General features: G+C 38.5%; 1 protein-coding gene across 1 annotated transcript; it reads right to left on the bottom strand.

The window, feature by feature from the left end:
* Nucleotides 1-7,357: 7,357 nt before the first annotated feature.
* On the bottom strand, nucleotides 7,358-12,533 carry LOC123967721 (diamine acetyltransferase 1-like). Its single transcript, XM_046043928.1, has 6 exons — nucleotides 12,293-12,533; nucleotides 10,597-10,648; nucleotides 10,440-10,520; nucleotides 9,303-9,404; nucleotides 9,165-9,205; nucleotides 7,358-7,998 (listed from the first exon to the last, which is right to left on the bottom strand). Exons 1-6 carry the CDS (start codon nucleotides 12,353-12,355, stop codon nucleotides 7,822-7,824), a joined length of 516 nt encoding a protein of 171 aa, XP_045899884.1. The 5' UTR covers nucleotides 12,356-12,533; the 3' UTR covers nucleotides 7,358-7,821.
* Between the last annotated feature and the right edge of the window lie 576 nt (nucleotides 12,534-13,109).

The following is a 13,109-nucleotide window of genomic DNA, read 5'->3' as shown; positions in this document are numbered from 1 at the left end:
ACCAAGATCATTCTGACAAGCAGATATCAGTGCTCTGCTGTCTTGATTAGCATCCAGTCAGTAAAATGCATGCTCAAAAAGAGCTAACATTGCATGTACTGTGAAATCTAAACAGGCTTGCATTTATATTTTAAACTGGCTTATTGGCTTCAGAAGGAGAATGTTACTTCACTGCAAAGAAACACTAAATCCATCTGCAACATTCAGAATCATCGGCCTCCTATATAGCAGAGTGTTTGTGCTGCTGAGTCTCAGTTTCTGTGGGTGGAGGGAGTGACTGTAGAGAAACCAGTTTCATTAAGACAAACAGTGTGAATCTAAAGTTAGATCTTCTCTGATCTTGTCCAGTGCAGCCTTCAACAGTATCATGTCTCAAGGAAGATCATTCAGTGTGTAGTATTTGTACTGTAATTAAACCAAACACACTCATTTATGTTTGTCATATGGGCGATTAGTGATTCACAGTGGTGGAAAATAACTACAAAGTCATTAAGTATTTCCATTTTATGCCACTTTATACTTCTACAACGCCAGAGGCAAATATTGTGCTTTTTACTCCGCTAGATTTGTCTGACAGCTGGAGTTACTTTATGAAACAGGTGTGTTTGTTCTTTGAGTCGAGGCAGAAGGAAAATGTATAGAGCCGTCACATGAGGGCAGTTCACTTCCTGCAGTTGTGGTTGAGAAAACAACTGTAGCACTTCCTCATACAACTCTGCAGAAGGTTTGAATGCGACACACAAGAGGTACTTGTACTTGACTTGAGCATTTCCATTTTATAATTCTACTTTTCTACTTTTCAGATGAAAATGTTGTACTTTGTACTCCACTTCCTTTATTTGATAACTATACATTACTTACCTACTGTTGCATACTGTAACAGTAGGTAAGTAATGTATCGATCCTTTACACAACAAGCAACCTGGCAGTATATATAGTAAAATAAATAAACTCCATCTTTCCCAGCTGCAACATTTAAGTATTTTACAAATTCATGCATCAATAATTATAATTTAATAACATACATTATTCTCAAATGGGTCAGTCTTCATGAGTACATTTACTTTTTGTACTTAAAGTATAGTTTGATATACTTTAAGCAAGACCAGAAGGTCCCTACTCACATTTCCAGCTCTCCATCATCAGATCACACAATTAATTACAACTAAAGCTATTAAAAATGACATTATGTAGGTAACTTCATGTATACATTTTAAGACAAGGATAACTAAATTTTATTTATTATTAATTTGTCTGAATAAATTGTGTAAATGAAAGTCAGCCCTGCTGAGAGTACATCAAACGTTACCTCAACAACCTCTAATTTCAGTTCGTTTGTATAAAAATGCTGTTTATCTGAGGTATTTTGAGGTATTTTAGTATTTGAGGACACAAATGATTAATTCAAGGAAACTTTGTTAATCTGTACTTTTTCTTATGTAAAATCTTGAATGCAGGACTTTTACTTGTAACACAGTATTTCTACACTGTGGTTTTGGTACTTTTACTTACAAAGTAAAACATCTGAGTACTTCTTCCACCACTTCTCTAAAAACAGACGTGAACGCTGCTGAAGGTACTTGACGAGTGTCTGTGTCTTTGTACCGTCTAATCTCATTTCCTGCCTTTAACCTTTCCTCTGTCTGCTTTTGATTTATCTTTGGACCACTGACTCAATGTTTGTGCAGACAGAACAGAGGACACGATGTTAACTCTCCTCTGCTGTTTGACATTTTCAAGGTCGAACTAAGTGTATGTGGATTTACACCACATTTAAACATTTTGGTTTGAAATACTTCAGTCCTGGGTGAACATCTGTCACGTTTACACACTGTTTTTAAAGCATCACAAGATGACTAACAGACCTCAGAGAAGCCAAATAAGAGTGCATCAGCCAAAATAAATTCATGTCACCCTCTAAAAGCATGACAACACATTTTCAACAGTCACTGACTCGACAAAGAGGAACGAAATGACACCACAAGTTTTAGTGAGCGCACTTGTTGTTCCTGTTAAGGTGTAAAACATGTTTTGGTTCCTCAAATCTTCTTAAATGCTGTGAGAAAATATGCACTTGTGCCTGTCAAGTACTTTATGTGAACATCTTGCTGTTACATGCTGCTATAGCAGCAAACATATCTCAAGGTTTCTCACATCATTCTGTAAAAAGCACATAAAAACTCCCCACAACACTGTTTCTGTTCAGCTTTTCCTGTTCAGGGACAGACTTGGCAACTGCGGCAGCTTCTGATAACAAAAACATGAACTGTTTCTGTTAGTGTGTGCTGAATCACTGGGTATTTTGAGTTGCTATCAGGGGGGATATTGTTACAGTTATTCACTTTTTCTAGAGAAAAACTTGACTTTCAGTTTTTATTTTCAGACTCCGTGAGTTGATGTGAAACTAGATGGTACACATATTTCAACTTTAACTTAAACTTTATTAAAGTGGATTTTAAAGAAGCAGGTCAATAGGTCAAGTTCAAAAAACTATCCCTCGGAAATGTAACATAGATAAATGAATATTCTAATATAATTTATAATGAAACATGAAAAAGTATTAATTGATTTTGCTTCTCTTATTTTAGTCTTTCTCATACTTTGATTTGGGGAATAATCATGCTCTAAGTTTTGAAATTACATCCCATCTGTGAGTTAGCTGTTGGCTACAACTTGTGCCCCGTTGTTTTAGTCTATATTTGTTTATATTTGCCAAATTGCCACAATTAAAGCTGTGCCGAATTGTCTCGCAGTTCTTGTTCGTAAGGTACCCATGAATGTGCAAGTGACTCACTGGAAGAAAACTTGTGATGAAAATGTGATGATTCTCAGGCAACTTCTGAAGTTATAAGGCGGGTCTTTTTTTCAATTATTTCTAACCAGATTTATTGACGTTTATCACAATTGATATTTACTTTTAATACTTTAAGTACATTTTCCTGATTATACTTACATACTTTTTACTAAAGTAACATTTTCAATGGGCTGGTTTCACAAAGATAGACTTTGACTATGGCTTAGATATAGCAGATAGACTTCAGATAGACAACTAAATCAGACCGTAGTACAAAGCGCTGAAGACCCTGACTATTATAAGTAGGACTACACTGAAATAAATTCTGGGTAAAATAAGACACCTTTCCAAAACAAATAAATGGCAGATTGAGTGGACGCATCCAACTGCTCAGTGCAGTGGAAAAAATGTGTTTGTTGGAGCAGTATAATAGTAATAAGAACATTTTACTTGGAAAATGTAGCGGAGAGTGTAGTAACAAAATTAAATACTTGATTTGGAAAAAGATTGCGACAACAGGAAACAGTGTTAACCCTACCTTTGAGCGGAGCGTGAAAGATATACAGAAAAGATCGAAGAACATGGTACAAAAATGCCAAAAAAAAGGGAGGAGGCAGAGCTCAGTACTTCAGCTAATTCATCTGTCAGACTCGGGATAGATTCCTTGGGTAAACCGAACCGACAGATGAAGTCCTCGTGGGGGTTTTTTTCTAGTGGGTTACTGCAGTCGCCTCTTTCCCTTCTCATCAGCAAACCACAAATCATCAACCACTTTCCCTTTTTTTTTTTGGCTGTTTGTAATGTAACAGATTGTTACTGGGGGTCAGGTGTCTAATTTTTTGGTCTAAACTTAGTCCGTCTTTACTTTTGTGAAAGCGTCTAACTTGCATTAGACTAGTCTATGAGCACATTTTAGACTGGTCTACCACTGTAGACCAGTCTAAAATAGCTTTGTGAAACCAGCCCATGGACTTTTTCTTGAAACAGACTATTTTTACAGTGTGGATCTGAATGCTTCCTCCAGCACTGTGTTTAACTCACAAACACGTGACATTCCTCGCCAGGAAACAGAAAACAGCTGGCTGGCCGACACAGGCAGGTCTGGGCTAAGTTTATGAAGGTTATGGAGCAAAACAACTGAGCACCTGGAACTGTGGAATTTACCTTGAAGTTATTTTTGGAGCAGAACAACTGAGCACTGATGACAGAATAATTTGTAGTTGTAGAAATACACATGTGTGACTGGAATTGGGACTTTTTTTTTTTTTTACAGGTGCACAAATGCTGTTCTACAAATCACAAATAAAGAAACTGATTTCTACATTTATGCTCCAGTTGCTACAATGAATATGGTGCAAAACACATTCTCACACCCCTGTCAACAAACAAAAGTCATGGACAAAGTGTGAACATCTGCAAATCAGTATGTAAATTCATGCAGTGAGAGTTTTTTCTAGCACACACACAAGTCAGTAACTGCAGCAGCTTGAATCTGATGCTGTGAGTCTTAAATGCCGGGGGGTTTTTTCATCTGCACATTCTCTCACTTGTGCAGCACATATCTCAGTGAAATGTGGAGCGAAGATGATTTGTGTACCTGTGCAGCCGACGGCGGGCCTGTACAGGACTCACAGCTGTACATTCAAGCAATAGTAGTTATTGACACATATTTCTGTCTGACTTCAGATGTACTGATACGCATGTGTCACTAGTGACAGCTTGTTGTGCTCCAATAATACCTCATAGGCACGTTAGCGTGTTACAGTGTGTATAGCTTCTCTTGTTTATGCAAAACCAGGTCACTACGCACCTTTCCAGCTCTGCATCATCAGATCTCACAAATTAACTACAGTTAAAGCCGTAAAAAAAATTGTTCGAATTAATTTAGTAAAATAAAGTCAGCTCTACTCTGCGTAGATCAAATTAACCTCTAATTTCAGTCCTCTGTGTATAATAATACATTTTATTTGAGATAATTTAGAAGACACAAATTAGTAATTCAAGGAAACGAAGTAATTTAAGTGTACAAATTATTGATATTCACAATTTTACCCTTGATGCTGACTGTGATCACGCTCACTGACCTGCAGTGTTTTGAAAACCCCTTCTGTTGAATGTTTAAACACAGAGTTTAACAATTCAACATCAACAAGACCCACAATGGGGTCAAAGGTCAGAGATGTCTGAAGGTTATACTGGAGCCTAAATTATCATAATACAACACTAATGTTTTCACCGGAGGGAAGACTTTCAGCTGCTCATATGAGGTGAAACCCTGAGAGAGGTCGTCACTCGGGCCCTCAAGCAGCAAAGGGAGAGTTCAGTGTTATGTTAAATATTTCCTGGCTGTAAGGTCGGTCGCTGTTTACCACAAAAGACATCAGTGTTTCCCTCTTCACTACACGAGATTTATGGCTCCCTTCTGGAATAATTGTGTATCATAAGGGCTACCTAAGAAAACATGCCTCAAGTTCACCTTACATAAAGTTATTAATTAATAAAAGAAAAGGGATGATTAACGTTTTGACTGAAGTTGCTCTTGTTATTAATAATGTTTTCTTGCAGGCTGCAATATTGAAAATGTTCCCTGATTATTTGTAGATAATTTTTTAATTAGGGCTTGGAAATGTATAACTGCACATGGACTTACTGGGCTTCACCTTCCACTGGAGACTGGACAAGCAAAATAAAGTGCATGAAAAGGAAAAATCTACCCACATATTGAAATTACAGACTAAAATATGCATACCTTAAACATTATTTGCTTCAATCACTGAACTCCACCTGGTTATCTTTGGGACAGACCTTTAAGTCACTAGGATCTTGCTCAGAAAAGGTGGGAAATGGGGAATATCGAAATATTTATTTCAAACAGTATGAATATTAGTATAAAAATCTGAGTATTGGAAAATATATCAATTACGAATCATTCATTTGATCTAGCACTAAGAGACAGATCGTCTAGGCCAACCTCATGCACGGAGAGCAAGCGATCCTACATAGGAAAGGGTTAAAGCTGACATAGTTTGATTCATTTTTGTAAAAACCATTTAGATTATTTTTATCAATGGACACTTTCAGACTAAAGGAAGATAAATAATTGAGAAATGGACACATATTCTGACTTTATGACTGCCTCGAAGGTCGGAAGTCACCACTTTTAAGCATGCTAGTCAATCTGAATGAATTAGACTCATTGTTTCTGTAAAATTAACTGAACGATTGAATTGTAGAGAATCTAACTGATCTAACCATGTGTAGTTCAAACATTTATTTTTGTATGCACAATCAAAGCAGCTTAGCTCAAGCTCTAAAGAACTTAATAACCAGGGCCTTTATTTATCAAGCTTCTCAAAGGGCCGTTTTAATCTTACTTATCGATTTGATGACGCGCAGTTATTTAAACAGTATCGTTTGGACAGAACAGGCTTCATCTTTGTGAGCGATGTCATCTCACCACTGACTTTACGCAGCAATACGTTTTCAGCTGAATTGAAGGCGGTGATGACGCTTTGTTTTCATTGCCACAGGAAAAAAGCAGCAATGCTGATGATTTGAGGCCATCACAACTATCATTAAGCTGACTCACTTACAGCTCCACACATTGTGTTTCATCGATAACAACACCCCTCGTAATCAGACAGGCGCAAACACAATTCATGCAAATAACCGGCTTCCCAGGAGTAGCAGGCACAACTATCGGCACTCTTATAAAGATCAACTTTTTTCATCTTTCATTTCCTCTGTTCATCATAATGTATTCTGCTAAAAAGTCGAATGTGTTGCACATAAACTCCTCCTTAGGAATTTCACCATTCAGTGTGAATTTATCTGAGAAAATTAAATTAAATAGGGAAATCTATTCAGCGATTGGTCCTTGCCTACGTCGTCATCCAAAATCCCGTTTGTGGCACAGCAAAGTCGTGAAGCAGCTTTAAGACTGACACCTAAGATTTAAACTTGATTTATACTCCTGCGTAGGGTCTACGCACATAGCCATGCGTTACTACTTGTGCGTCGGTGTATCCGTCGGTCAGCAATTACACCCCAAAACGCTAGTTGGCGGTAGCAGTACAGCGTCCGCGGTGTTGACTTTTGCCGGCCGAGAAGGCTAACTTCCGTTTCAGCCCTCCGCTAACGAATGGATCACATTCTGATAGTGAAACGAGTCATTTTGCTCAGTTGTGACAGTCAAATTTATTAATCCATCGTGTTACAGCCGCTGTTTTGGCCGCTAGTAAAGTAACTTCAAAGCAAGGGCACTTCCTGTCGGGCCCAGGCTTCTAATTGAGACCTATGTTTATTTGTCAAAACCTGTGGACCCATCAGGCCAGTAGAAGCGACTGGCATCTAATTGGGACTCTGTTTAATTAAAGTTTACAAATTATTTATTTGTAACTGAAAAATTAATCTTTGGTCATAACTCAGAAATTTAACATTTTCATTTTAGGTTTCTGTTTTTATCCCTGTAAGTACATTAGTAATGTTTTTTCCATGTGGGTTTACATCGTAGTACACCGGAGTACAACGCGTGTCAAAGGAGGAGCCCACTATAAACATGTGTGATCATTAATTATTTTATTGCAAACTTAAGTGATTAAATCTTCCTGCACATCAAACACTAACAAAGGATAGTGAACAAAAGGTTAACATAAATGATTTCGATATATTAGAAATAAACTAAATGCTTACTAAGACTATGAACTACATGCAGAATCATATTACTGAAACAGAATTCCCCTTTTTAAAAAGCTGAACTATGAATCATGTCTGAATGGAGAGAAAATCTGAGGAGTCGGACGCAGAGAGGCTGACTTATTCCCGAGCAGGCTGCTGCAACGCCACCACTGCGTGCTTTCACGTCTCACACACGACTGACAGCTACAGCGGCGACAACATCAGAGATTCAATAAAATGACTCGTCAAGAGAAAGCAGCCAAACTCTCTCTCTCTCTCTCTCCCCGTCTCTGGTCAGACCCTCGTGTTTCCTCGTCTCCCCCCCGTCTCTGGTCGGCGCCGGACCTCGATCATTCCTCGTCCGGAGTGGCCATCTTGACGAGGCTGTTCTTGTTGAACCTGAAGAGCCTCCAGCCTTCCTCCTGAGACAGGTCCTCAGCACCACGCCGCTTGTAGAACTGGACGGACGGCTCGTTGTTCTCCGCGACGATGAACATCATGCCGCTGCAGCGCGTCTTCATCGCCAGCTGGAAGAGGGACGAGGAAAGTTAGGGGACTCACTAAAGATAGATTTTAAAGTTGTGACAAAATGTTCAGTCTCTGGTATGGGTCCTACATTTCCCATAATGCAACACAATAGGGTATTTAGACCTTTACTGCCTGCCCTAAATGTCCACACCTCTAAAACTCCACATGTCCAGTTAACAAAGACAGTTTCCTGTCAAACTCTAGAAATGGGAGTTTACTTGGATAGACAAAGAGATGTTCTCATTTCACCAAGCGTTCTTTTTCACTGACAGAACAGATGATTTACAGTTTCATCAAATCAATGACCTCCTGGATGAGTTGCTGAGCCCCAACAGCAAGTGAAAACACAAAGCTTTACTTTAGTATTAGAAGTTAAACATTTATCTCACTGTTGAAAAGATTTAAAGCACTGTAATCTAAAAAAAAAAAAAAAAAAAGGCAAGACACCCTTTTATTTTAGATTCAAGTGCTTTAAATCTTTTAAAAATCACTCCATACTCTTAGCCTCTCACTTTGTTGGACCTTCTTTAATGTTCATCTTCTTCTCTCATTTTTATTTCCTTTATTTTGAGCTTTTAACCCCGTTAGATTTTACTAGCGATTAATTTACCCCCAGGTTTCCCATTTGTTTTCCTCTCTCTGTGTTTAAAATGTCTTTTTCACATTAACATAAAGATAAGACACTTTATCGTTTAATTATTTAATGTTGAGCCTACTATTTTACTACAACTTACTTCCGCTGTTGGTTCTTTCTCCTAAAGTTTTGTGTCGGGCGATTTCTCATAGCTGGAAGCAATGATTTAACATTTTCACAATGATGACGTGTTGATGTAAGACTTCTGTCAGTTTACAACATGTCCAATCTCATCCGCGCTGGCTGTCATGTTTGTAGCGTCGTAGCTGCCCAACTATGCAGGAAGTTGATGTCCCCATTTTTTCCCCCCTTACCTACTCCGCTATGATTGTTCAACTGTTCCTGTAACCAGAGTGAACTCATGACACAATACCAGACCTGCTTTATTTGATGAACAAATCTAAGGTGTGGGTGATGATTCAGAGGTATGGAACCAGCTACTAATGGCCCTATTTTATCATTCATTCTGTTCTGACTCTTGCTACAGACGCTGTGCTGTCCTCAGAGCGTCGGCTCAGTAAACATACTCACATCACTGAGGTGCCGCAGGAGCGCCGAACCGATGCCCAACCCTGAAAAAAGAAATTTAGAAAGGAAATAAAGAGCTCATTAATAAAAGCAGCCATTAATAAGCATCTGAACGTGGACTAGATAAGTTGTTGTTGTTACCTCTGTGTTCATTCATCACGTAGAAATCCTCCAGATAGAGCTGTTTGCCAATCCAGGGGTCATAAGTGAAGTAGTACATCGCAAAACCCACCACTTTCGGATCTGCAGAGACACAAGTTGGTTGAGTATCCTGCTGCTGTGTTTATTGATTATATTCATTATGTAAAGCTACCCTGTGTTTACCTTAGAATTATTCTTAAAGGGTCTCTACCACAGTTTTAGAGTTGCACTACTGGACCCGTTACTTCTGCAGATATGTGTTTTCACACGTATTTGGAACAATGTACAATTTATGTACACGCAGGTACTGCTTAAATTACTACTTCTTGCACCATGTTTTGTCAACAACACCTGACTGTCAACACGGAGAGCTGAGCAGTGAAGTTAACAAAACAAATCATCTGCCTTAATACGTTTCTTTAATGAGATTTTCTGATGTAAATTGAAGCAGTTACGAATTTAATCCGCATGTATACATTACATTTGTGTCTGAGCTTGTTAACAAAAACATCTGCATCCAAGCAGCTGCAACAGGCTTTAGTTACGATGATGCACATAGTTTATACAAAAAACAGGAAGCAAGTAATGTACAGCCTCTAGGTCAACACTGTCACTGCATAAACATGTGCCGCCATAACTCGGTCCACCTCTCGTAAAGGTTTTTAATATAGTCACATATACGGTGTAATATCTGTACATTGTAACTCAACTTATCTGTATAAAAATCACTATTTATGTACATCTTGTTAGATGCTGAGATGCTCTGCATAATGACACTAAAGTTTAATTAAATCTAATTTATTCTAATCAAATTAAACATAGAAACATTATACTGGGAGACAAGATCAAGAGAGACGCAGTCTGGGCTGAAACTGTGGTAATTGTAGAAGACCTGAACATCCAAAACCCTTCAGCTGCACACAGAGGACACATAAAACACATATCCACACCCCAGACCGTCTGCCAACACTTAAAGCTGTAATTGTAAACATTCATACGAACAGCATTTCAACCGGGGTATCAGCTAAACTGGTTTAAGCCGGTTTGAACTGGTTTACGCTTTAGCATGCTGCATATGTTGTGCATTGTATTCTTTTTTTTTTTTTTTTTTTAAAGAGGATGTGTGATGGTTCATACCGTCATTGCTGCTCTCTCCTTGGATTTCCGCGATGATGCAATGATAAAACGGGGTGTCACCGAAACCGTCCTCAAGGAGTTCTGCAAAGACATAAAATATTTAAGTACAAGACGAAGAAGAATGCTGATCATTTCTGTTGACAGAGAGGGAGCTCACCTTTCTCAGTCAGCGTCACCTGGTGCTCCATGTCTTCATATTTTGCAAGTTCCTGAGAGAAGAAAGAAGAAAACAACATGTTTGACATTCACCAAAACTAATTCATAAACACAGACAATACACATACAAGAATTTGTTTCTGACCAAAATGTGTACTGAGAAGGGACATTACACTAATACACACGGTTATTTTAACCCCCTATTAGTATTTATTGATAGTTCTTACAAGTATATAATGTCATTAAGCATTCATTAACTGCTTATACTTGTTGATATACAAGAAAAGATTCTCTTATCTGCATCCAATTACTCTATCTGGCAGATACAGGTACCCATCTGTGTGGTAAGATAATACTGGTCAATATTTTAGCCCGGAAAATGTATTAAAACGGACTCAAACGGCCAAAAATGTAATAAGCAGCAAATATGATAACTTATCATTTCAAAATGGCAAAGATTCATCAGCTCCAGCTTCTCCAGTGTGAGTATATCCTGCTTTTCTTTATATCATATTTTGGACTGTTGGTCAGACAAAACAGATTTTAGAGACTCAATGACTAATCGATTACTTATTAGGCATATTAGGGCCGTTGGGTGTCAATATTAATAAAAAAATATAATCTGAAAGATTGTATTTTGAGAGTTTTTTTCCCCCCAGTCATTTATAATAAGACAAGAGTCAGTGCAGACGTGAGAGGAGGTGCAGCTTTCAGACCATTAGATATGAGGAACTGCATCAACAGCTACATGAAAACTCAGTAGTCATTTAATAATATCTGAAGTTCTTCCCCATTTTATTTTATGTTTGGTCGTTGAGGCGGTATCTCATAATGCTGAATGTTTGTGAAAGTAGCTGTCTGCATACCCCGCTTTTAATAAGTGTACAGAGCCTTTAATAAAACAACCACAGCTGAAAGTTCTCTTCTTTTTCGTAAATTTGTGACTTTATAATCTCAGATAATATCCATGATTTTTCTTGTAAATTTGTGAGTTTCTTTCTCATACATATACCATTTTTCTCTTAAATTTAAGAGTTTGTTCTTGTATACTTTACCACTTTAATATCAGATAATATCCATGTTTTTTTCCCGTAATGTGCGTCTCCTCCCCCCCCCATCTATACATTTAGTACTTTACTCCCAGAGGATATCAACATTTCTTGTAAATGTATGACTTTAAACAAATGCAATAGCCCTAATACGCGTTGAAATAACAATGAAAATAATAATTAGTTGCAGCCCTAGCTGCGTTGTTTATGTAAGGTGAGTAGTTACCACCAGCTGGGTCAACCTTGATGTAAGAACATAAGCTGGACGTGTAACCGACCCATATTTGGCGAACCGGCAGTCAAACCGGATGTGAGTCGTCTGGCTGTAAACAAAAGGCCGCCGACACTAATCTCACACTCGGACATCCTCCCGACATTTTCCGCCTACCACTTTGTCACAACTACACGACCTTATTCATCGTCTGACTTCAACAATGCCGCCGGGATTAGCGTTACTGTGAACTTTCTCTTCATATAATAAAAAAGGTCACGGCTAACTAACCTGTTTAGCGAAAAGTTAGCTTGCTAGTTTTACTCCTTCCCGGCCGGAGGAGCCGCTATGTTTCATACACATCGAATAATAATAGTTTTAACACAGTTTCAGACCACGTATCTGGTCAGTTCTGGTTTAGTCGGGCCTAACGTTACCTTCACCAGTCGTAATATATCAGACACGTCCCTGGGTTCAGCTTTTCGTAATTTATACTCCATTTTCTTCTTTTACTCTTTTTTCCTCTCGTTAATCCTCTGTATGTGAAGTGAAAGAGTGTATGCTTCTTCATTCGCTTCAGAGTGGCTTGTTCCCCACAGTCAGCCTCTGGTCCGGACGCGTTCGTCGACACAAGAACATTCAGTAAGAATCACCCTCGGCTGGGTCGCTGCCGTTCAACTGTGCCCTCCTTTGTTTACATGCAGGCTTATATACCCGGCTCGTGCTGGAACGCGATTGGCCAGTCCCACGCAGCGCTCAGATTTCTGACGAATCAGCGACGCCCTCTGAGCGTTGTTTATCCAATCGGAGCGAAGGTGAGGAGTCTGTTTGGAAAATGTCACAAGATCTTTGTTTTTTGGGGGGCAGGCAGAAAGTGTTTTCCAACAGATCCACGTTGTAAAATCGCTCCATTTAAAGAAAAATGATCAGATTTTTTTTTTTTTTAAAGCAATCCAGTTGTAAAAATGTTAGTAGTAAAATAATGAACATGTTCTCAAATAGAAAGTGTAAAAACGCTCTTTATCTGTGGTTCATTTAACAACAATTGTAGAGGGTTGTATGTGCAGCATAACTAGAAAGACATGTCAATTTAAGGTGTGTTAACAGTACGCAGTTTAATACATTCCTTCATGCTAACAACACACTGGAAATTTTCCACCTCACAGGCAGTAAGGTAGGTCAGCGGTTTAGTAGTGCGCCACAAAGTTAGGGGACTTGTGAGAGACTAGTGTTGAAATATAAATTTCTAAATTG

The sequence above is a fragment of the Micropterus dolomieu genome, linkage group LG01 (genome assembly GCF_021292245.1).
Source record: "Micropterus dolomieu isolate WLL.071019.BEF.003 ecotype Adirondacks linkage group LG01, ASM2129224v1, whole genome shotgun sequence".
Classification (NCBI taxonomy): domain Eukaryota; kingdom Metazoa; phylum Chordata; class Actinopteri; order Centrarchiformes; family Centrarchidae; genus Micropterus; species Micropterus dolomieu.
Note: the sequence above shows the minus strand (reverse complement) of the source record. Positions and strands in the feature narration are given on the sequence as shown.

Bases quoted from the DNA above. Each gene is read 5' to 3' on its own strand.
- LOC123967721 (XM_046043928.1), bottom strand. From the start codon at position 12,355: ATGGAGTATAAATTACGAAAAGCTGAACCCAGGGACGTGTCTGATATA. The intron at 10,521-10,596 runs GTGAGCTCCCTC...ATGTCTTTGCAG, and splicing joins GGTGACGCTGACTGAGAAAG to AACTCCTTGAGGACGGTTTC. The intron at 9,206-9,302 runs GTAACAACAACA...TTCTTTTTTCAG, and splicing joins CGTGATGAATGAACACAGAG to GGTTGGGCATCGGTTCGGCG.